We start from the raw sequence: 22,682 nt of genomic DNA on the forward strand, positions 1-22,682 counted from the left end.
CTTTCTAATTTTTGAGAATCTTCCAAGCTTCCTTCTAGAAGAAGGCAAAGGGTTTCAATTTTCTAAAGATAGAATAAAACACAAAGCTTCTAGAAATTGTTAAGAAACTATAAAGACATGATGCCCATTCATTAATACTTTGTTTGCCAAGAAGAAGTTTGTATAGCAAAGAAGGAAGCATCAAAACTCTATCAAAATTCGCTAAAGTTGAGAGAAGCTAGTAGCTTCAATGCATGATCAGATTATCCAACTTTAGAATTTGCCATGTCTACATGTTTGGAAATCAAAGTGAACAGCTCTCAGGCATAAAGATTATTAGATTCATGCCAAAATCTGATCATATTATCAAATTACCTTTGCAGAAGTAAAATAAATTCAAGGGTTTGAAGAAAAAAAAAATCAAATTCTTCTGAGGAAGCAACTCCAAAATCCAACTAGATTATCAAATTTTCAAAAGAATTTGGATGAGAAATAAAGAAAAATCAAGGGTTTGGATAAAATAAGTTTGATATTCTCCTTAAATTCGCCATTGATAACGGTTTGAAGGAGAAAATCCTACCTTGAACATCTCCAAAAGGAAGAATAAAGCAAGTCCAAGGGTTTGAAAGGGACATTCAAAAGGTTCAAGTTCGCCATCACCAAGGTTTGTTGATGAAATTATGAGTTCACCATTGATCATCCTTGAATCTACCTTGGGAAAAGAATTCAAATATGCACATAGATTTCTCATAAATCTTTCAAATTTGCCAAAAAAAGAGAAAAATTCATCCAAGATCGGCCAAGACAGCAAATTGAAAGTGGACTTGCCCGAGGAAGAATAAATTTTGCCCTGTCAAAAAAGAAAAGTAATCTAAATTCACATTGTTGAATTGCTGCTATCATGGTCAGCAGGGAAGTTTTAATCATTTCCAAACCCTCCTCGGAAGAGGAAGATTGTTTATATCTGATATACATGTGATAACCTTCCAAGTTTGAAGTGAAGCATCAACTAAAATCTGTCCAAAGATGTGGAAAGTCCGCCCTTTCATATGCAAGGAAGAAAGTCATCCAAAATTTGTTGAAGAATAAAACATGTCCAAAGATTTTGTCCAAAGAAACTAAGCACAAAATTTGAGCAAATAAAAAATTGTCCAAGGATATGTGTACTTCACCCTGCCAAGAGGAAAGCCTTCGAGCATGCCAAACAATCCAAAGCATGAAATTTTTCTTTCCAAGACCAAGATGGCCTGACAGATTGGAAGACAATTTGTCCGATCATATTTCTGAAGCCTGCCAAGATGACATGACAAAGAGCAAGACAAATTGTCTGATTATATTTCCGAAATGTGCCAAAGACAAGAGGACATGTGACTGTCCGAACTTTTCCAATCCATAAAAAAATGAAGGATGATTGTCCAAGAATACTCCAAGTCTGAGGACAAGCCAAATGACATGAAGCATGCCAAGACATAAAGACTGACACAAATTTGTTCCAAGACACAAACCTTAATATGTCAGACACATTCAAGTTCCTAGTTTAAGACAACCTAAGAGGGAGAAAACATAAATTGGCACATTCACAGTCAGAACATAAGACAGGACTAAAAATTGTCCAAGCATTTGTCCAAGCAAGTTGATCAAACTCACACATGAATTTGTCCAAGGCATAAATGAAATATGTGAAGATGTCGGATCACAGACCTCAAATTTGATCCTAATTTAAACAAATTCACATGAAATCAAACCAGCAATCGAGCAGGAAAATAAAGTTGACAAGCACATGAAATCAAGGGTCAATCAAACGAATGGATGGATAAAGGTTTGATACATGAAAAATGGCTAAGTGTGGAATTTTGCACAACCAAAAGAATCAAATTTTGACTGAATGTTGGACAGGAAACAGGAAGAAAGAAGAAGAACAAAGCAGAAAATAAAGAGGAGATAATCAAATTCTTCTCCAAATTCAAGGCACCTGAAAGAGTCTCCGAGCATCAAGAAAGAAAAGTCTCCAGACTCGACGAAAGTATGGAAAGAAATTTCATATTTCTTGAAGGATTTCATTTCTTTAGAGTCAAAAACAAGCTCCCACGTGCAACATAAATTGGTAGCAAGAATGGTATTCCAGACAAATTTCCATACTTAGGCAAATTTTTTGACACAAATTGGGGAATTCAAGTCAACATGTCCAGGTTCATTGAACACACTACCTCTTAGCAGAAGAATGGGGTGCAATCCTAAAAGATAGCATCTTGTGCCACTTGTCTCTCATCCGACGGATATTTGATCTATTTTGGGAAACCCTAATTAGGGTTAGGTTGTTTTAATCTCGATAGTTGATTAGAAATCAATCCTGGCCATTTAATTGTAATTGGGAGCCTATAAATTGAACTCACCCCCATTTGTAAATCATGGGAGCATGTTGCAAAACATGTTGAGATAAACAATTGTTGCATACAATTGCCAAAGTAATAAGTAATGCATTGTTCGAATTGATGGTGATTACCTCTGTTATTTTGGAGTTGGCATGGTTCTTATCTTTCATCATAGTTTAGATTTTATTTCATGTATGTTAGAAGAATGAAGAATTTGATAGTTTAGATTGGTCAAACTTTTTGCTCATACTTTTGTTGGATGGATGATTTTCATTCGATATGTAAAGTTAGCCTGAGCTTTTGATGTGGATGCTTAACTTCTACTTTGAGTAATATTGTTCAATTGTTGGTGTTATTCATAAGTGTGAAAATCTTGAGCACAACCTTAGAAGATTGCACATGCTTTGTGTAGTTGTCCTAAGTGTGGCGAAACAAAGTGTTGTTATCAGTTTCACCTAGTCTTTACCGTCTCCTGAATTCTTAGGAATATATTAGAATTTATAAACCATATCTCCTTTTCAGTTTTCTTGAAGTCCACAATCCAAAACCCACAAACAATAAACCTCTATTGTGAATTGAACGAGCCAAGCGTAAGTCCCTTTGTGTATTACCAGCATATCACAACGCCCATTGAGCTTATCCACACGTCAAGACCTAACTAAAGAAACCTTGGAATCATCATATAGTCTTCTTGCAACCTTAGCATAAGTGGTGGTTTTTCAAGAGAGGATAGAGTATCCTTGGGTATTTTATTCTACTGTTCGGTATATGATAGAATATACACCAACAGGTACCTAACATGGCCTCGTACTCGGGACCCATCTTGCATTTCTTAGTTGCATTGTAGACTTTAGTGCATTCCCCTGAGTTGCACTTAAGGGGGGGTGTTGGTGTAAATAAATATTCATCTTGGATATTATTACACTTTACTTTAGTTTACTTAGGTACATGCATTTCATAGTAGTTTGGGTATGAGACACTTGGGTGTTTGTGCCACATTGGGATAGTGTGTGTAGGAGAATTTCCACCTTTTATGGTGTGATCTTGTTGTTACACTCCACATTCAGTGGGTGATCCACCTCATGTGGAATATTATATTATTTCTCCTACCTACCCACACATATTTCCTACCTACCCTTGTTTCTTATTGAGCCACATGTCATGTTTGTGTGCTCACATATTCATAATTCTTGCCTATATAAGCAGGTTGATCTACATTGTTTGTACGGGCAATCAATTTATATCTTGTAATGATCCAGTTGATCAGTATTTTCATCTTGATAGAATACAGTTTATTCCTATCATCTATTTTGTCTCTCTTATTTGTGCTTTCCATTGCCTCTTGATCTTGGCAAAATCTCACAACTTCCTTAAATTTGGAATCTGGCATCTCTTTGCATCTTAGTGATATTTTATTTGTTCCTAGAATTAAAAGAAATTTAATCTCTATTTTTGCTCTAGAAAATAAAGGTTATCAAATAGCATTTTCTGAGGGTAAAGTACTTGCTTTGTCTAATAAATCTAGTTTTAAATCTGCTCGTGTTATTGGAAATAGATATGATAGTTTGTATAAGCTTTCAGCTAATCTTGTTCGAGCACTCATCCATGAAACTCTCGAATCTAGCGAGCTGGCATAGAAGGCTTGGCCACCTTCACTTTCAGGCACTTCCCTCACTTGAAAAGATGGTTAAAGGTATGCCTAAACTTAGTTATTTTCATGATGATACTTGCAAAGGTTGTGCATAAGGTAAGAATACTAAGAGTCCATTTCATAAAAGTGAAAATAGAGCTAAGGAAAAATTAGCATTTGTTCATTCTGATCTATGTGGACACACGTATGTTCCTTCATCTAGCGGATTCCTATACTATGTTACATTTATAGATAATTTTTCTAGAAAGACTTAGATTTACTTTCTAAAATCTAAGGAATTTGATGAAGTGCTAAGTAGGTTTAAAGAATTTAAAGCCCTAGCTGAAAATATGTCTGGTAAAAGGATTTAAGATTTGACAATGGAGGTGAATACACCTCAAGTAGTTTCAATGAATTTTGTGTAGAGACAGGAATTAAGAGGGAGTTTTGTGTTCCTTACAATCCTTAGCAAAATGGTGTGGCTGAACGAAATAATAGTCATTGTTGAAGTAGCTAAAGCAATGATTCATGATCAGGATCTGCATACTTCCTTATGGGCCGAAGCATCCAAGATTGCAGTATACATTTAGAATAGATGCCCTCACCGTGTTCTGAAGAACATGACTCATGAAGAGGCATTCACTGGAGTTAAACCGGATATCAGTCACCTAAGGATTTTTGGAAGTCTTGTCTATGTTCATGTGCCGAAAGAAAAGAGAACTAAGCTAGAGCCATCCGGGAAGAAAGGTATCCTTGTTGGATACAATAAATCCTCCAAAGCATTTCGTATCTACATTCCAGGATAGAGGCATATTGAGATAAGTAGAGATGTTACGTTTGAAGAAAATATTGCTTTTAAGAAATCTAAAGGTTCCCTTGTCAATGATGATAAAGAGGTCAATGATAATCAAAACATGGATATTGATACTAACCCTGAGATTTAGAATGAGTCTTTTGAGCCTCCTGAACCTATTGAGCATGGTGATCCTCTTGAACCTCTGGATCCAACTGATGGACCTAGAGATATTGCAGTTAGCAAGAAAAGGCCACTTTGGGATAGGAGCACAATTCAAGAAGCAGAAAAGTTTGCAGCTCCTAGTGGCACTTTCAGAGAAAGCAGGAGACCTCAGAAGTTCTCCAACTATGTCACAATGATGTGCAACATCATTAAGACTGAATCATCTAGCATAGAAGAAGCTATGAACCAACAAGCATGGAAATTAGCTATGGATGAAAAGTATCAATCCATCATCAAGAATGATGTCTGGGATATTGTACCTAGACCTAAAAGTAAGTCTGTTGTTTCTTCTAAATGGTTGTTTAAAATTAAACATGCTACTAATGGTAGTATAGAGAAATATAAAGCTAGATTTGTAGCTCGTGTTTTTTCTCAAAAGGAAAGCATGGATTATGAAGAAACATTTGCTCTTGTTGCTAGATATACGTCTATTAGAACTATTATAGCCATTGTTGTAGCTAAGGGTTGGAAGTTACATCAGATGGATGTAAAGACTGTCTTCCTTAATGGTGTCATTGAGGAAGAAGTCTATATTGAGCAACCAAAAGGATATGAGACTTATAATAGAGAATCACATGTATGCAGATTAAAGAAAGCTCTTTACAGCCTCAAGCAATCTCTTCGAGCTTGGTATGAAAGAATTGATAAGTACTTGGTTAGTTTAGGGTTTTGTAAGAAAGATGTTGATCCTAACATTTACTTTAAAGAATTTAATGGTGAAAAGTTAATTCTGGTTTTATATGTGGATGATTTATTCTTAACTGGTGAAGATAGCCTCATCATTAGGTGTAAGAAAGAATTAGCTATTGAATTTGAAATGAAGGATCTAGGTCTAATGCATTACTTTCTAAGATTACAAGTGTGGCAAAAACCTAATGAAATTATTCTAAGTCAAGGAAAATATATTGTTGATATTTTGAAGAGATTTGGAATATTGGATTGCAAACCTATGTCTACTCCTATAGAAAACTAACTTGAAGAAATTGAGTTTATTTGCAGCTAACTCTGATTTTGCAGATCCTTCTGAGTACACACAGTTGATTGGATCATTGATGTATCTAGTTAACACTAGACCAGACATTTGTTATGCAGTGAGTGCTCTCAACCAGTTTATGAACAAGCCAAAGCATGTTCACCTTGTTGCAGACAAACATATTATGAGATACTTGTGTGGAACTGTTGGCTATGGGCTAAAATATCCAATCAATACTTTTGTTACCTTGGAAGGCTACTTAGATTCTGATTGGGCAGGAAGTGTTACCAATAAGAAGAGCACTTCAGGTATATGTTTCAGTTTGGGTTCTGCTTTAATTTCTTGGGCCAGTAGGAAACAATCCTCTGTAGCCTTGAGTACTGCAAAAGCTGAGTATATTGCATCGAGTGTTGCATCAAGAGAAGTAATCTAGCTTCGAAAGCTTCTTGTTGGGTTGTTTGGACAACTTTGGAAACCCACGGTTATTCATTGTGATAATCAAAGTTGTATTAAAATTTCTGCTAATCTTGTGTTTCATGAAGATCAAAACATGTGGAAACTCACTATCACTATGTTCGTGATATGGTACAAAGAGGTGCCTTACAGCTGAAATATGTTAGCGCTGATGAGCAGGTTGCAGACATTCTCACCAAGCCTCTTGCTCATGTGAAGTTTAAATACTTTGTAGATAGGCTTGGAATTGTGGAGAATCCAGCTATGACTGAGAGGGAGTCTCAGTCTCAGTGATGCATTAAGTTGCATCTTCCACTCTCTGCGGGCAATGCATGGTGGAGTCACCCTCTACGGGCAATGCAAGGTGACAGTATTTCCTTCTTTGGGAGAAGGTTGAGGTGAAAGACCTCTTCCACCCTCTGTGAGCAATGCAAGGTAGATCCATCCTCTACGGGCAATGCAAGATGGAAAGTTTTGTTGTTTTCTTGAAAGTTAATTTTTCATCCTCTGCGGACAATGTAAGATGAAGAAGTCCATGATGCATGATTACACTATTTGCTAGAATCCTCCCTAGCTAAGAGGGAGTGTTGAAAACCGATAGCTAGATCAGATTATATACAAATGTATCTACATTGGGTTGGGCCCAAATTTGTTTATTGTAACTTGTAGACAGGGTAGGCCCAATTTGGGCGATAAAATCAAATATGTATTTGAGTGATTATTTATGTAATTGGGTTGGGCCCAAACTCATGTAGCTTGTGGTAAAGGCAATCAAGCAATAACGTCCTAATAGGTCAAGACCTATTTGGACGATATACATAATATTATTATTAAATTAACAAGGCAGACCGACTTGAGACTTGACACCACAAGTCAAGTATATAAGCAAGTCATTTGCATGGCATAATCAATCAATCAATACAAAGTGAATCATTCTTAAGGTTGCCAACACATTCAGCGAACTTCTACATCAAGCATAAGATCTTCGGCAAATCACTTATGATCATCAACAAACTATCTCTGATTACAAGCAGCAAATTTCTCTAGCAGAGATAAGTGAATTATCTCCTCTGATTAGGTGAGCCATCTTAAGGTTTCGAATCTGCTTGAGGACTGGCAAATATACCTAAGGGCTAGCGAATGTACATAACAAACTTAGTCTTTAGTCAAGCAAACTCTGCAAACTAGTTCTTCTCTAAACGAACTTCATCCTGGGACAGCATACTCCATTCTCAGTGGTTTTGATCTGATCCTCAAGGCAAATTGACATATATCAGATTAGTTATGTGTTGTGCCCTAGTTGGGTGTAGATGTATTAAATTACTGTGAATAATCTAATCAAATCTGCATTTATTGTTGTTGGGTTTTTCCTCCAAAAGGGAGGTTTCCCCAGGGTATCTGTGTGTGATTTGTGTTTGTCCTTCATTGCATTTTGATTTATTTTGTTCATTATTTAATCTGATTGCTAAAATTAACACATGAAATATCAAAGAATATGCACATAGGGGGTTTGGGTGCCACAAGGATATTGTTTGAACGAATGATTGCTATTGAAGGTTCAGAAAATGATAAAGGGGTCATGGGCCAAATTTTATACGAGGTGCTAAAGTGGAAATGACTAAAAATGGCAGTCTTGAAAGAAAATATGCAAGTTTAAGGTGAAATTTTTGTTGCTAGTAGATGGGTTTTGACCCAAAGCAAAGTTGTTTTACTCCTCTCGTAAATGGGTTTTTACACTAATTTGAAAGGTTTGCATGAAAATTAAAGATGAAAAAGTAAACTATTTTCAGTTACAAATACGAGAGCAAACAAAACGCATGAAGAGGAAAAAGTGGAATATTCTTTTGTTGCAAATCAAAGGGAGCTAAAAGTGCCAAGTGTCTACCGCATATGCAATTTAGGGCTTTTTCATTTCTTCTCAGTAAAATCCATTTTCTTCTTCTTTGATAGAGGTTATAGGTTTCAAGTTATAGGCTCCAAGTTCTGGGTATTGTTGTTTTTTGTACAAGGAGACTTGTCTAGGTCCAACAATTCTTTGAAGTTTAGGAATAAATATTGTAATCTTAGGTCTAATAATGCCAAGCAGATTCAGTTTGCAAGTTAGAATTATATATGTCATGTTGTTAATGTCTCCTACATGCAATACAGTGACATTTTAATCAGAATAATCAAGGATATTGTGATTTTCATTGCACATATATTGCAATGAGTATTTGACCGATAGCTTTTGTTCAAGAAACAAACTAAATTAGCTTTAGTTAATCATTGAAGGCTTTGTTATTGTGTAAGGATCTGAAAGTAGGTTAACAATGTGTCCGTGAGTGGTTTCATTACCATAAGGCAACAATGTTTTAGTGACCACTAAATTTGTGTCCATGTCATTATCAAGAGAAATTATTTCATTTTTTACTCTATAATAGACAAGGCACCAGTCTAGCTTGTCTCTAATGTGGAAACCCTAGAAGGAATCCACCTTTAATCTGTAAAGCAACCTTTACTATTTTGTGTTCTTTTCTTTTTCATTTCACACATGCGTTGAATAGCAATCTGTAAAGAAGTTCTATACAAAACTAATTCCTAAGAAACTTGTGATAGAGGACACTCAGTCTCTAGAATGAAGCATTAGCATTGAAGAAATTCAGAAAGCCATTAAGACTCTGAATAATGACAAATCACCAGGACCTAATGGATTGCCAATAGAATTTTATAAAAGGAATATAGAATTGATAAGTGAAGATCAAGACATCATGCCAAACTTTGTCAATCAAAAAGGGTGCCATTAAGCTGCTACCATAGGAAGGAAACAAGATGATCAAGAATTGGAGGCCAATTACACTTTTGAACGTGTCTTATAAGATTCTCGCAAAAATCATAGCCCTAAGATTTGTCGATATTCTACCCAAGTTTATCAGTACTACCCAAACTGGCTTTGTCAAGGGGAGATATATTCTGGAGAATCTACTAACTAGCTAGGAGGCAATGTAGTGAGCCAAGGTTTTTAATCAAAATGTTGCAATGTTCCACTTGGATTTTGAAAAAGCATATGACAGGGTTGAGTGGTCTTTTCTGACCATAACCCTTAAGGTTTTTGGATTTCCTACAACCTTTTGTCATCAGGTTTAGACCCTCTTTGAAAGATACATCTGCTCCAATTGACATTAATGGTTCCTTAACTGAGTCTTTCAGCCTTGGAAAATCCACTAGGCAGGGATGTCCTTTAGCCCCTGCTCTACTTGTCATAGCATCGGGTGCTTTATACTACTTGCTCAGAGAATCCACTCTCTTGCCCAAAGTTAAAGGTATATCCCTCCCCAACATGGAAGATCTAGTGAACATTCAATTTGCGGATAATACAGCTCTGTTTCTTGAACTTAATGAGGAGAACAAGAAGTCCATCATGAAGAAACTTACTCTCTTTTGTGATGCATCTGGTGCAAAATTGTCGAACTCCAAAAACATAATGCTAGGATGGCAAGAAGAACCTCCCCAACGGTTTGCAAAATATAACTTTCAACGGGGTGGCCCTTCAAAACAAGTGGGATACTTGGGCATACCGTTTGCTATTAATCCGAACCTAAAAGATATGTGGTTGTGGATTAAAGAGAAAAATTGAGCACAAACTTGGTAAATGGAAGAGATAGTTCCTTTCAGTGGCCGACCAAATGCAGGTCTGTCAAAAAATTATGTCTTCTAACGACTTATACTATTAATTAGTATGGCTGTTTTGTAGTTATCAAGTGAATGACATTCAAAAGCAAATAAAGAAGTTTTTATGATCTGATGGCAAGGAAAGAATAAACAACATTCAATGAAATAGCAATGGTGCTGCCTTTAAAAAAAGCATGAGGGGGGGGGAGAGGGGGAAGGAGGGGGAGGTGGGGGAGGACTAGATTTGAAAGACCTTAAGTATCAAGGGATAGTGCTTGCTTGCAAATGGATCATCAAAGCCCTGAAAGGGGATGAACCCTGGAAAGTGCTTATTAGAAACAATATTAGTCTTCATGTTCCCAAGCAAGCCAAATCCTAAAAACTTCTTCCTCTCATTGACCTGCTAGCTGGAAACTTTCTTGTGACCCCTACTGGATCCACTGTGTTCAAAACTATTCGGACAGCATGGGAAAATGCCAAATACATCATCATTAGTAATAACATCATCTCTGATAATAACAAAATTTGTGGTGAGAGGTCCATTTGGTGGAATCTCTGCCATAAGGAAAGACCCCTTGCTCTCTTGCAAGGATGCTCTACTAAGAACTGGTCCCTCAAAGGTATAAAGTGTTTCAACAATATTCTCTATGAAGGGCAATTGAAGTCTTGGGCCTCTTTGAGCCACAAATTTGAACTCCCTCCCTCCAATTGCAGAACCTATTCGATTCTTAGAGAAGCTTGTACCCATATGTACCTCCCTAAGAATTGCTCTGATGATCAAGATAATCTGGAAAAGTTGAAATGGTCCAAGGGGAACAGAATATTAATGCCAAAATGATTTATAAAATTTTGTGTAATAATATTAAATTATTTGACTATAATAATCAGATCTGGCAAGTCCGTCAAGCAAGAAGTGGCGGAACATCTTTAGCAAGGTATAGAATAATATAATTGAGCCCAAAAGGGCCACTTTCAAATGGCTTTTGATACTACAAAGACTGTCATAAAAGATGTTTAGCAACGATGATGAACTGTGTAGCATACGCAGGAAACCTGATAGGCTGATACCATCAAGCATATTTTCTTTGATTGTTTCATAGCTAAGGAGATTTGGAATCAATTCTGCTTTAACTTGAAAGGATGGGATAATAAAATTAATTATTCTGAAATACTGTTTGGCTATATTTCTAGAATAAATAAGAATTGTAATCTTTTTTGGCTAATTTTCTCTACTGAAATTTTATGGCATATTTGAAAATTGAGGAATGAGGAAAGATTTCAAGGAACCAAGAGGACGCTTACTGAGTCTTGTAAGAGACTCATATTTGCTAATGTTGCTATGCAGGTAGCTTGAACGTTGGATGTTTCAAGGTTCAAATTCATGAAACTGCTGGAAGATGGCATAGTCAGGATCAACTCATCTGAAGTCATATATGAGCATACATGAACTCACACTAAGGAGGAGAATAGACACTTTGTGCAAGGACTGAGGAAATTTGTCAGACTAGACAATGAAGGCAAGCTTGAAGAAGAGAAAGACACTGAAAAGCAGAACATAAAGACTGAAAATAGGAACAGGAAGAGCAATGCTAGATACCACCTTAATGAAGGAAGCTGCTCAACAATTGAAGGGGTCAACTCTAATGAAGTAATTTCTGATATTTATATCCCTATTCGATGGGGAAACTTAGATAAGTACAGTGAGAGCAGAAACCTTTAAAAGGAGGCCACTTCGTTGGATACTTGACAGTTTTGACATAGAATGTTAACTATATTTTGACAGATACAGCAATAGCTAAGTTATACAATGAAGCCAGAAGGCATGGTAGATCAAGACACTTCTGCTACAAGGATACATAGCAAGATTATGATAAGGATTGAAATACTATACAAAGCAAAAAGTGCCACTGTTTTTGTATCGTATGTTATAAGCTGTTGTATATGTCATTAAGTGTCTAGATGCTAGTCTCCCGTTGACTCTTATCTTGACAGTTTAATACTGTCCTGAACTCTTGACAATTTGATATATGTATGGCTTATCCGCTATCTTTAATTTTAAAAAAAAAACTTCAATCGTATTTAAATAAAACAAATCTTATCGAACTGGTGAAAGTTTCTACACCTTTATATGATGGTTTCATCATTTGGCCTTTAGATATTACTCTGATCTATAGTCATCAATACAAGGACAATATGAGGTAGAGGCTTTTCCACGACCATATTAAGGAGACTGAGTTCATAGGCAGTAATGTATTCTCCTTGAGCATTTCCATTTCATCGCAAGGCATAGTTTCATCAAGTTTTGAGATGGGAGCCACGTTTTGGGGATGGGGTACAAAAGACCTAAATGCAGAGTCATCAGAAAATAGTTGTACAGGCATAGTTAAATGAGGTACGGAAACAATGGCATCTGTAAACAAAGACATTTTATTTTGCAATTTAAATATATGTAAACAAAGGCAGTTATCTGTAATCAATGGCATCCATAATCAATCTCGCCATCATGAATCGCTCCATCTCATTGCTTTTAAACTCAACACCGTAATCAAACACAGGAATTTTTTTTTCCTTTCTAAGATATTTTTTTAAAGCCCTAACATTTTGGGGACGTCGGAGCATCCACCAGCCATCCCCAACAAAGAGGCATGTCAAAGGAAGGTTGGGGAAATTTAGAGGCTGCCATGGCCTCCCCTCCTTGGAGTTACTTCTTTGGAGAATGAAATCTGAGATGAACTATGATTGGAAGTCAGGATCTCAAGAAAGTGCATAAAGGGAAGAGCTTAAGGTTTATAGGTTTGAGTCATTTATATAATTACATTGTAGTAGTGGAACATGCATCACTGACTGACCAATAAAATGAAACTGCATGCATTGTCATGTCCAAGTCACTTAAGATTAACCTCAGTTAATATTTCAGTTGTAGTCAAGCAACAACGATTTAAGAACTCCTGGCCTCTTTGCCAAGACCACCGTACAGACTAATGCTCTCATAAAAGTTGAAGAAAATCAGATACATATTTAGGATAACAAAATGGAAAACACACTTATACTTTTGAAGTAGTTGCTAAAGCTTGAATCCTTGAATAAATACCTAACATAAAAGTCGAAATGCAACTTCAACAGGATGACAATGAACTTCACAAGCAATAAATAATTTCTCGATTAGCACTCAAAGTTATCCAAGAGTACATGTACTTCCAATGTGATACCCATTTACAAAACTGCTCCAGCAAGGCCTAGGCCTAGAAGCAAATGTTCCCGGTTGGCATGTTAAAGTCCTACATTCTGTTTCACAGGTGATCTTGTTTGAAAATGTGCTTTGGAACTCCAATGTCTTTGTGAATCTACAGACTCTTCTTATTAGTTTCATTTTTGTCTGCGCCACAACCTGTACTTAGATCTGTGTTGCTTCAAAAAGGCCTTACAGGACAGAAGGGAATCAAAAACATAATACATACAATAAAACTATGCCTTTCTCTTCCCTGAACCTTTTCCCTCTTTCTCTGAAGATTTTTGTTTACCTTTAAAGCCAACTACAGAGAGTCTAGATGTCAATGCTTGCTCGGTCTTCCATACCTTTGGTGTCCCTTTTGCTTTTCTAGTACTCGTGATTTTAAAAGTTTTCTGCGTAGATTCCTGTTTTCTCTTGGCACCCAAAGCAGTAACATTTACCTGTTTGGTCTTTTGGGAACTGACTTTAGAATTTTTTGGTGCAGAAGTTCTCAATGCCTGTGTGCCCAGCTTCAGTGATGGATTCCTTCCAGACCTAGGAATTTTAGACACTTTTGTTGCAGAAGATCTAACTGCCTTAGAGCCTAGCTTTGATGATGGAGCCCATCCAGCCCTCTGAGTTTTAGTTCCTTTTTGAAAAGATGTCCTCTCTTTAGGTTTCACATTTTCATTCATTTTTTGATGGATCTGTTTCTGTTTTCTCGCTTCATGTTTTTCTTTTATAGTAGTAAGCCCCTCTAAGCTCTCATTGTTTCGTATAGCATCTTCAATTTCACTTGCTAGAGTAATCTCCTTCTTTGTGATAAGGCTTGTCACTTTACCTGCAAGATAGGATTTAATGCTTAATAATACTGATATCAATAAATCACTTTGACAGCTCAAAAAAATGACAAATAGCTATAATTCTCTCTATTATTCAGGATCCCTTGCAATTTTGTTGTCCTTAATCCCTTCCAACCACCCTCGGCAATCAAGATTTAGAGATTTCTAAAGAATTCTTTAAAAAATACTAATAGCAGCAGCAAAGAAATGAATAACAAAAATATCTGAAGAAATATTTTGAACCTTTTGCTCCCATTCGAGCAGTTCTTCCAGTACGATGTAGGTAATCTATCTGTACCAGTACAACACATACCAAGGGAATCAAGGCAATTGTTTGAACTGGCATAGAAATTACTTAAAAAACATTCCAAGAGATATATTAACAACATACAAAATTATCAAAGACTAAAGACTTACTGGTGTATGAGGAAAATCAAACATAATCACATGATCAACAGCCAAATCAAGTCCCCGAGCTGCCAAATCCGTGCAGACTAATGTAGGGGAATCACCATCATCACTCTTGAACTTGTTGAGATTCTCAATTCTGAGAAACAAAATAAATGATATTAATTGGCATGTAAAAAGCATACGAACAGTTTACATCTACAACAAAGCTCTACCTGGAGTAGGTTAGGCTCTTCCTAAGGAAAGGACCAAATTACATACAGGGCAAAAAGATTTATTATATAAGAAAATTATGTTTTGGTAAAGATTCCATACATAGTTTAATCAATCAGTATTTTCATCTATAGTTTTACATAGATCTGAAAGGCTTTCTACAAAAGAAACTCAACGATTTGATAAAACATGTATAATTATCTTATCTAATTTGGAAAAGATGCAAGCTCAATTATCTAATCTATATCCATTGCCAGTACAAAACAGACCTTTCATTTATTGCTGCTGATATAGATAAATAGTAAAAGTCTGATATCAATGTCATGGGAGATTCTATTCTGGAAGCTGCTCAATTTTCTCAGAAATTTGATGGATTTTGGTTATACTTGTGTTCTCGTGATGAAATAGTCCTGCATGACTCTGGGACTTCTTATTTCTACTACTGTAGTCCTGATTAAAAATCATTCAGCAGATGCTTGTCATGATTTTTCAGTTGCTCAAACTCTATCTCCATCTCTGGATACAACCTGTGGGTTTGTTTCTATTTTAAATGGCTTTCTCAGTATTATATTGAAAGGAATTCACTAAAGGGGCTCAAAAAAGCAGGCACTGTAAGCTGTATATTTATTCCAGAGTGCTTGGAATGCATGTGCAGCATCCTCTGCAGGAATTATTTATTGAAATAATTTCCTGGAGGAAGACTGGCATTGCTGACTTTAGCAGCATTGAGTTTAACAACCCAGTTCACTATCTTGCTGAAGTATAACATCAGGACCGTCATTGAGTTGTGGAGAAAAACAAACCTGAAATGCACTGATTGTTCATTGTATCCAAAGTTTTAAAACTCGGACTCGGCAAACCAAAAATTTGGACTTGGACTCATGAAAGACTCACGAAAGACAGCCAAAAAAAAAAACAGACATAAAGAAATTAATGCATTTAGAGAACATAAGAGCCATAATTGAAACATTACACGTCATATGATCTACAAACACGCAATATTTGAAATTTCATCATTCATACTCATAGTTTCAACTCTAAAATGTATAATAGCAGCATAAGTTTATAAATGTTCACAAAATTACATATAATGATATGTCCGACTCCAAATGTTAAAAACAACAATGAACAAACCAAAGAGAAGACTACATCTTCCTCTTTGTATTTCTCCTAATATAGCTCAATTTTTCAGGCATCAAGCTAAAAGTAGTAGCAGTGGGTGTTGTGGTATCTAAATGGTGAGATGATTCTTTTTCAAAGTCAAAGTCCTCGTCCTCGTCCTCGTCCTCATCTTCGTCCTCGTCTTCATCCTCCATTTCATCCAATCTTGCTCCTTCTACATCTTGTGCTGCTCCTCTCTCTATTTCTGCAATTTCTTCTTCGGTAAGGAGGACATCGTCACCATCATTTTGTTCATTCACGGTCCAATCACCATATAGATCAATTTCATCCAAGTCAATGGCCACATGTGAAACACCCTCCACCTGTCTAACTCGAAGGTGAAGGTTGTATTGAACGAAGAACCCTTACCAAAGGTTTTGTTTCATGTTATCTTCGTATGGTGGATGGAGAGGGCATGCCAATGGGTTTCATTTATGAGGCCATGGATAGGGCCAAAGAGGCCATTTCACATTACTATCATGGAAATACAAGAAAATGTGAAATCCTTTGGCGCATCATTGTTCGTAGGTGGACAAACCAACTCCACCAACCAATACATGCCTTTGCCTACTTTTTGAACCCGAAATTCTACTTCTCTGATTCATTTAGGGCTGATGAGGAGGTCATGGCAGGTGTTATTGCATGCATTGATAACATGGCACCTGATCCTGAGTTGAGAGACAAGGTTATTGATGAGTTGGAGGTGAGATTTGACATTTGCAGTTGCTCCATCTTTGTTTATGAATTCGGAAATGTTCATTATTGAATTTGAGTTTGACACTTTGACTATCTATTTATGAATTTGGAAATGTTCATTGTTCAAGATCTACAATAGTGCAGAGGGGAGACTCTTCTCATCACAACTAGCGATTGATAGGAGAGGAAAACAACAACCAAGTAAAAAATTTAGTAACTTAGTTCAATACTGTAAGAAAAAAACTACAAACTCAATTGTTACATTTTTTTCTCAATTCTAATATTTCTAAAAAAATTTTGTAGATTTATGGTGGGAGAATTATGGTGTTTGCACGCCTAATCTTCAAAAGATAGTCGTCTGTGTTTTGTATCAGCCATGCAATGCTTCTGGGTGTGAACAAAATTGGAGTGTATTTGAGAGCATTCACACAAAGAAGAGAAATAGATTGACACAAAAACGTCTCAATGATCTAGTCTTCGTTCAATACAACCTTCGCCTTCGAGTTAGAGAAGTGGAGGGTGTTTCACATGAGGCCATTGACTTGGATGAAATTGATCTATATGGTGATTGGACCGTGAATGACAAAATGATGGTGACGATGTCCTCCTTACCGAAGAAGAAATTGCAGAAATAGAGAGAGGAGCAACACAAGATGTAGAAGGAGCAAGATTGGATGAAATGGAGGATGAAGATGAGGACGAAGATGAGGACGAGGACGAGGTCGAGGACTTTGAAAAAGAATCATCTCACCATTTAGATACCACAACACCCACTGCTACTACTTCTAGCTCAATGCCTGAAAAATTGAGCTATATTAGGAGAAATACAAAGAGAAAGATGTAGTCTTCTCTTTGGTTTGTTCATTGTTGTTTTTAACATTTGGAGTTGGACATATCATTATATGTAATTTTGTGAACATTTATAAACTTATGCTGCTATTATACATTTTCGAGTTGAAACTATGAGTATGAATGATGAAATTTCAAATATTGTGTGTTTGTAGATCATATGACATGTGTAATGTTTCAATTATGGCTCTTATGTTCTCTAAATGCATTAATTTCTTTGTGTTTTTTGTAAAACTACGGTTTTTTTTTTTTTGCCGAGTCTTTCGCGAGTCTTTCACGAGTCTGAGTCCGAGTCCAAATTTTTGGTTTGCCAAGTCCGTGGCGAGTCCGAGTTTTAAAACTTTGGTCCACACCACCAGATCTGGGTCCAATTTGGGATCCAGTTCGGTGTGCGAAGGATATGTAGGCTATAATTAGATATTATTAATAATTATTCTAATATTATATTATTAATATTCTATATTACCAATTTGCTGGGCAAAGCTCCCCAGTTCAAGTCCGGTCCAGTCTAGATTTGGTTTGCCTTAGTCCATCCTGCAAATCATCTACAGGTCTATCCGGGCATACCTACAACAAATTTTGTAGAGACTAACACCCAAGTAGCAAATTTGGTCAATTTTTTTATTTATTTATTTTAAATTGACTTCTAAGTTTGACCAAAAAGCCACATTTGTCCACCCCGAACCCTACTATTTCTCTTATTGTGAATGCAAAATGGTGTGCACCATGAAGGTTTATGTGGTTTTGAAGGTCTTAATTTGACCTTGGTAGCAAGAGCTTCGCCCCTCAACCTCCCCCTATATCATGACAAGGAATGCGCCAAGGGCACTGCTGTAATGTCCCCATTTTCGTGAGCATCAAAGATCGAGGGATTAGCCTATTATTTTGACTCTTGTAGGCTAACATGTTTGGATAGACAGTCTCAATGACATCTCCAATTCTTCAGTTCAATTTTGGGTTCAGTTTCAAGGCCTTTGCAGTCAGTGTGTGGACTTAGTTGAACGACTTACTATATAGTAAGTCAATCTGACAATAGTGTTATCTTTAGGCAAGGCACTTGGCCACATGGGGGTTATTCAGTGTTGACTCCAGCTTCAAACAGCATGTCAAAAGACTGAATATTGAGGGAGATATTAATATTTTAGTGGTTAAGTTATTAAATTAACTTATATGGATATTATAAAGTCATAAAGTGACTTCATTAAAATTAAAAGCCACTTAAATATTATTAAATGACTTTTATTAAATCACTTAAGTGAATTTGGACACCCAAAAGCAAATTAAACTATGAAGAGTAAATTAAATACATTTAAATGTATTTAAATGACTTGGGGTATACTTTCTTGGGAAACATGCCATTTGGAGTTATTATAAAGTTATATTATTAACTTTATTAAAGTGGGCCACTTAAATAATATAGTGTGAATATCAAAAGGGTACACCCAAATGGGGAATTAATTCAAATGTTGCATAAAGTATATTAAATGCATTATAGATGTATTTAACTCCCTTCAAGAGGAAATCACATTTTTTTGGAGAATTATGCCTTTTTGGGTTTATAAAGGCAAAGCAAGCAATTCAACCTCTATTATTGATTATTGATTATTTGACATTGCTTGTTATTTTGCTCTATGGAATTGTTTGACAAGGGTTTCAGAGGTTTGGCCATTGGAGAACGAAAATTCTTCGTAGATCTATGATTGTGAGGCTGTGGAAGATCAGTTGAATTATTGCAATTGTGAAGGCTTCATTCTAGAGTCTTATTGTGCTTCAACAGAGATTCTTTTATCCAGATATTGCAGAGTTTTCAATAAGGAAAGGACAAATCAGGTTAGACGCCCCTTTTAGCAGCATACTTCATTTCAATAAGCAGTCGTACAATTTTCAGTTGCTGGCCGTACAATTCAGGCTTTGCATGTGGGGTCCAAGAAAGGGACGTTTTGTTTTGGAGGGCTGAAACACCTTCCTTCTTGCATTTTGGTTGCACAATTTCCAATGCCTAGCACATACAAGGTATTCCATCACTTCTTTGGCTTGAAGAAATAATTTCCTAGACTTGTACACCTATTTTGGTCAAATTCCAAGTTTTGGCTAGCAAACTCCAAAATTCTTTATTTAAAATAAGTTGAGGACCTACGAGTATGTTTTATGTATTAGTTTCATTTGCAGCAGTTATCTAATTCATAATATAGATTCAATTGCCCTATATTCGGTATCCATTCAGTTTTATGAGCAATTCTTGCCTGGTGCACTTGTTATATTTTATTCAAAATTGTTCAAAACCCTTGAAAAATCCAAAAACAAATCAGCAATAGTATTTCAAAAGAGTTAGAACCAGTAGGGTTCGTACAACTACCCCTCAGACTCCCACCAAGGACACTACCCACAAACCCCCACTAAACTCATTAAAGTTTGTCCTAGGCCAAATAAAAAATGGTTGCCGAAGGAACAAATATTCCCTTATATTCAAAGTTACCCTAGGACGTGTCCCCGACCTGAAAACCCCCGTCCCCGTCCCCGTCCCAGGGACGTTTCGGGGACTTGGGGACGGCCAGGGGACGTTTCCCCCCATCCCCAAATTGCCCTGTTTTTTGAGGGGACGTCCCCGAAACAAGGGGACGCCTGCCCTAGCTCTGGGGGACGTCCGTACGTCCCAGGGATGGCTGGGACGTCCCCAATCCGTCCCGGGGACGGCCAGACGTCCCCCATTCTAAGGCCCTTTAAAAATATTAAAAAAATTTAAAAAGTTGTATTTTTAATTTTTTATTTAAATTTTCTAATAGAGGCCCCTTATTAATTCAAATTGTTATTAAAAATAAAAAAAATTAAAAGATAACATTAATTAAATTTTAAATTTATTAATTTAATTCATAATTTTGACAATGAAACTATATGGCAGCAGTGTAGCCTTTGGCCATTTTGACACAGAGATTAGAAAATCTCCAAACTCGGCGAGTCAATAGAAAAATAACACCCAATGCCTTTATTAAAGAATAAGTTTTTTTGGCCTCGCGGGGCGCTACCCCTCGACCCCGCCCTGTATCGCGACAGGGAGCGCACAAGGGGCGCTGCCCCTTGACCCCACCTTGGGGGCGCTGCCCCCAAACCCCCGTTGAAAAATATGGGGGGAAACTGCGTCGATAGAAGTAGGGAAAATTTAACCTCCGAGTCTATTGATATGCATATTGACAATGTGAATGAATTGAAATTCTGATTTATGAATGCATAATTGCATATTGTCTATTGAGTATTAACAATGTTGTATGTTCAGAATTTACATTCTAAAATGTTTTCAACTTTTCATAGTATCATACACATGCTATATCCATGTTTTATTGTTTTCATATGAATATAATGTATGTATGCATGCTTTATCCATGTTTTCATATGAACATTTAGAATTTTGAAATTTTCCTATATATTTTATATAGCCGTCCCCTTTGCCGTCCCCCGCCGTCCCCTGACGTCTCCATCTCGGAAACTCGGGGTAACTTTGCTTATATTAGAGAAAAAGAGGATCTTGCAAATCATCTTGCCAAGAGAAGCTCACGAAATCTTCCTAGTGGCTTCTCACAACCGGTTAGCCCACATCCTTTCATGCCAATGCCACCATCTTCTAAAGAAGAGAATGTTTCGATTTCACAAAAAAAAAAGGCCCATTGGAGAAAGCATTCAAAAATGAAGTGAAGGAGATTGTAGATAAGAGTATCCCTTCAACATTGCTAAGATCGCCTTATTGGAAGGATATGGTGACAACCCTTGCAATACACCTCATGATTATGTTAGTCTTGGGTATGAAAATGTGTGAACCACCTTATTAGTGAAGAAGAAATTTTTAGTAGAGACATCATTAAGAGTAATCAAGGATACATGGCCCGAAATAGGTGTGGTGTGAACGACCTTATTGGCAAAGGAGAAGGTTTTAGTAGAGACATCATTGAAAGTAATCGAGGATACATGGCCCAAAACAGGTATGCCCTTCATTTTTTATGGATGGGACGATTGCAAACATAGACCACTGATCAATGTTATAGCAGTGTCCCCTAAAGGGTTGATGTTTTGAAGGCAATGGATTATGAGGGGCATGTAAAAGATGCAAATTTCATTTCTAGTATCCTCGTAGAATCCATAGAAATGGTGAGATCTGAAAATGTTGTCCAAGTCAAAACGGACAAAGCTAAAAATTGTGGGCAGTTTTCTTTTTAAACTCCATGCCCCTCCAAGAGATGAATCGACCAAGGTATCCAACTCAAAGCCTATCACAAATATTCCAAAACTCACACCCCAGCAGCACTATGAACTCTACACCATTATTGCAAACAATACCATGCCAAAGCACAAGGAGGAAAATTACCTACCAAGAATAAGCAAGAGAATCAACCCAGCTCACTATGAATTCCAATACCCAGCAGTTAATGTCCTTGTCCAGCCACTAAGGTAAGATGTAAGAAACTTCCATGCTTTAAATATACATACAAAGTGATGCCCAACCAGTGATATCACCATTCGCTAGCCACACAAAGATAAATATTCCAACACCCAGCACTTGGCAATTGTGAATGAATCAATCGCCCAACAAGGATAACCATGCCAAAACTGGAAAGTCTCACGCCATCCACAAACAAATATTGCCCAGCACATATATCACATTCACTGACAATCTCTTGTAAATACTCCACAATTTTGTCTTGCCTGCAAGACTTCACAGAACTGCAAACCTCCAATCTAACCTGCAAATCTTTCCGCCCAAACTGAAACTCTGAATGAATCTCACCATATTAACCAAGGAGGATCTTTCACCACCATGGCTAATATTCCCCGAGAGGGATTTCATCCACCATAGGTTGAGATGAACCAAGTAAAATCTCACAGAACCACAAGAGTTTCACAAGAGGAAATAATATAATCTGCATAATGCCAAATGAGCTCTCTGAATCTCCTTTTATACTTTCTCGCTGAGCTTTCCAGAAGATCATTTTAAAATTTTCTTTTAATAAAAATAACTTCCTTTTTGCTCAAAGAGACCCTCTTTATAAAATAATTATTATATTTCATACTCAAGGTCTCGTTTTCAAGCATCCATGATTTAGAACTTTAAATTCCATTTCCAACAAGCTATTACACTAAAGTTCTTTTTAAATTATTTTTATAAAATTAAGCAACCTTAGTGAAAATAATTAAATTAAAGCTTGATAATTCACCCGAGACTGTCAAAAAGCATCAGAATTG

At 36.6% G+C, this 22,682-nt stretch overlaps 1 protein-coding gene across 1 annotated transcript in view; it reads right to left on the reverse strand.

The window, feature by feature from the left end:
• Positions 1 to 13,209: 13,209 nt before the first annotated feature.
• The window catches only part of LOC131079468 (DEAD-box ATP-dependent RNA helicase 39), a 55,893-nt gene continuing 46,420 nt past the window's right edge, over positions 13,210 to 22,682 (reverse strand). Inside the window, exons 7-9 of the mRNA XM_058017433.2 lie at positions 14,544 to 14,673; positions 14,370 to 14,418; positions 13,210 to 14,125 (exon numbers count right to left, since the gene is read on the reverse strand). Of these exons, the coding sequence (XP_057873416.1) occupies positions 13,539 to 14,125; positions 14,370 to 14,418; positions 14,544 to 14,673 (766 nt within the window). The 3' untranslated portion in view covers positions 13,210 to 13,538. The remainder of the gene's footprint in view (positions 14,126 to 14,369; positions 14,419 to 14,543; positions 14,674 to 22,682) is intronic.

This window comes from Cryptomeria japonica, chromosome 8, assembly GCF_030272615.1.
Source record: "Cryptomeria japonica chromosome 8, Sugi_1.0, whole genome shotgun sequence".
Taxonomy (NCBI): Eukaryota; Viridiplantae; Streptophyta; class Pinopsida; order Cupressales; family Cupressaceae; genus Cryptomeria; species Cryptomeria japonica.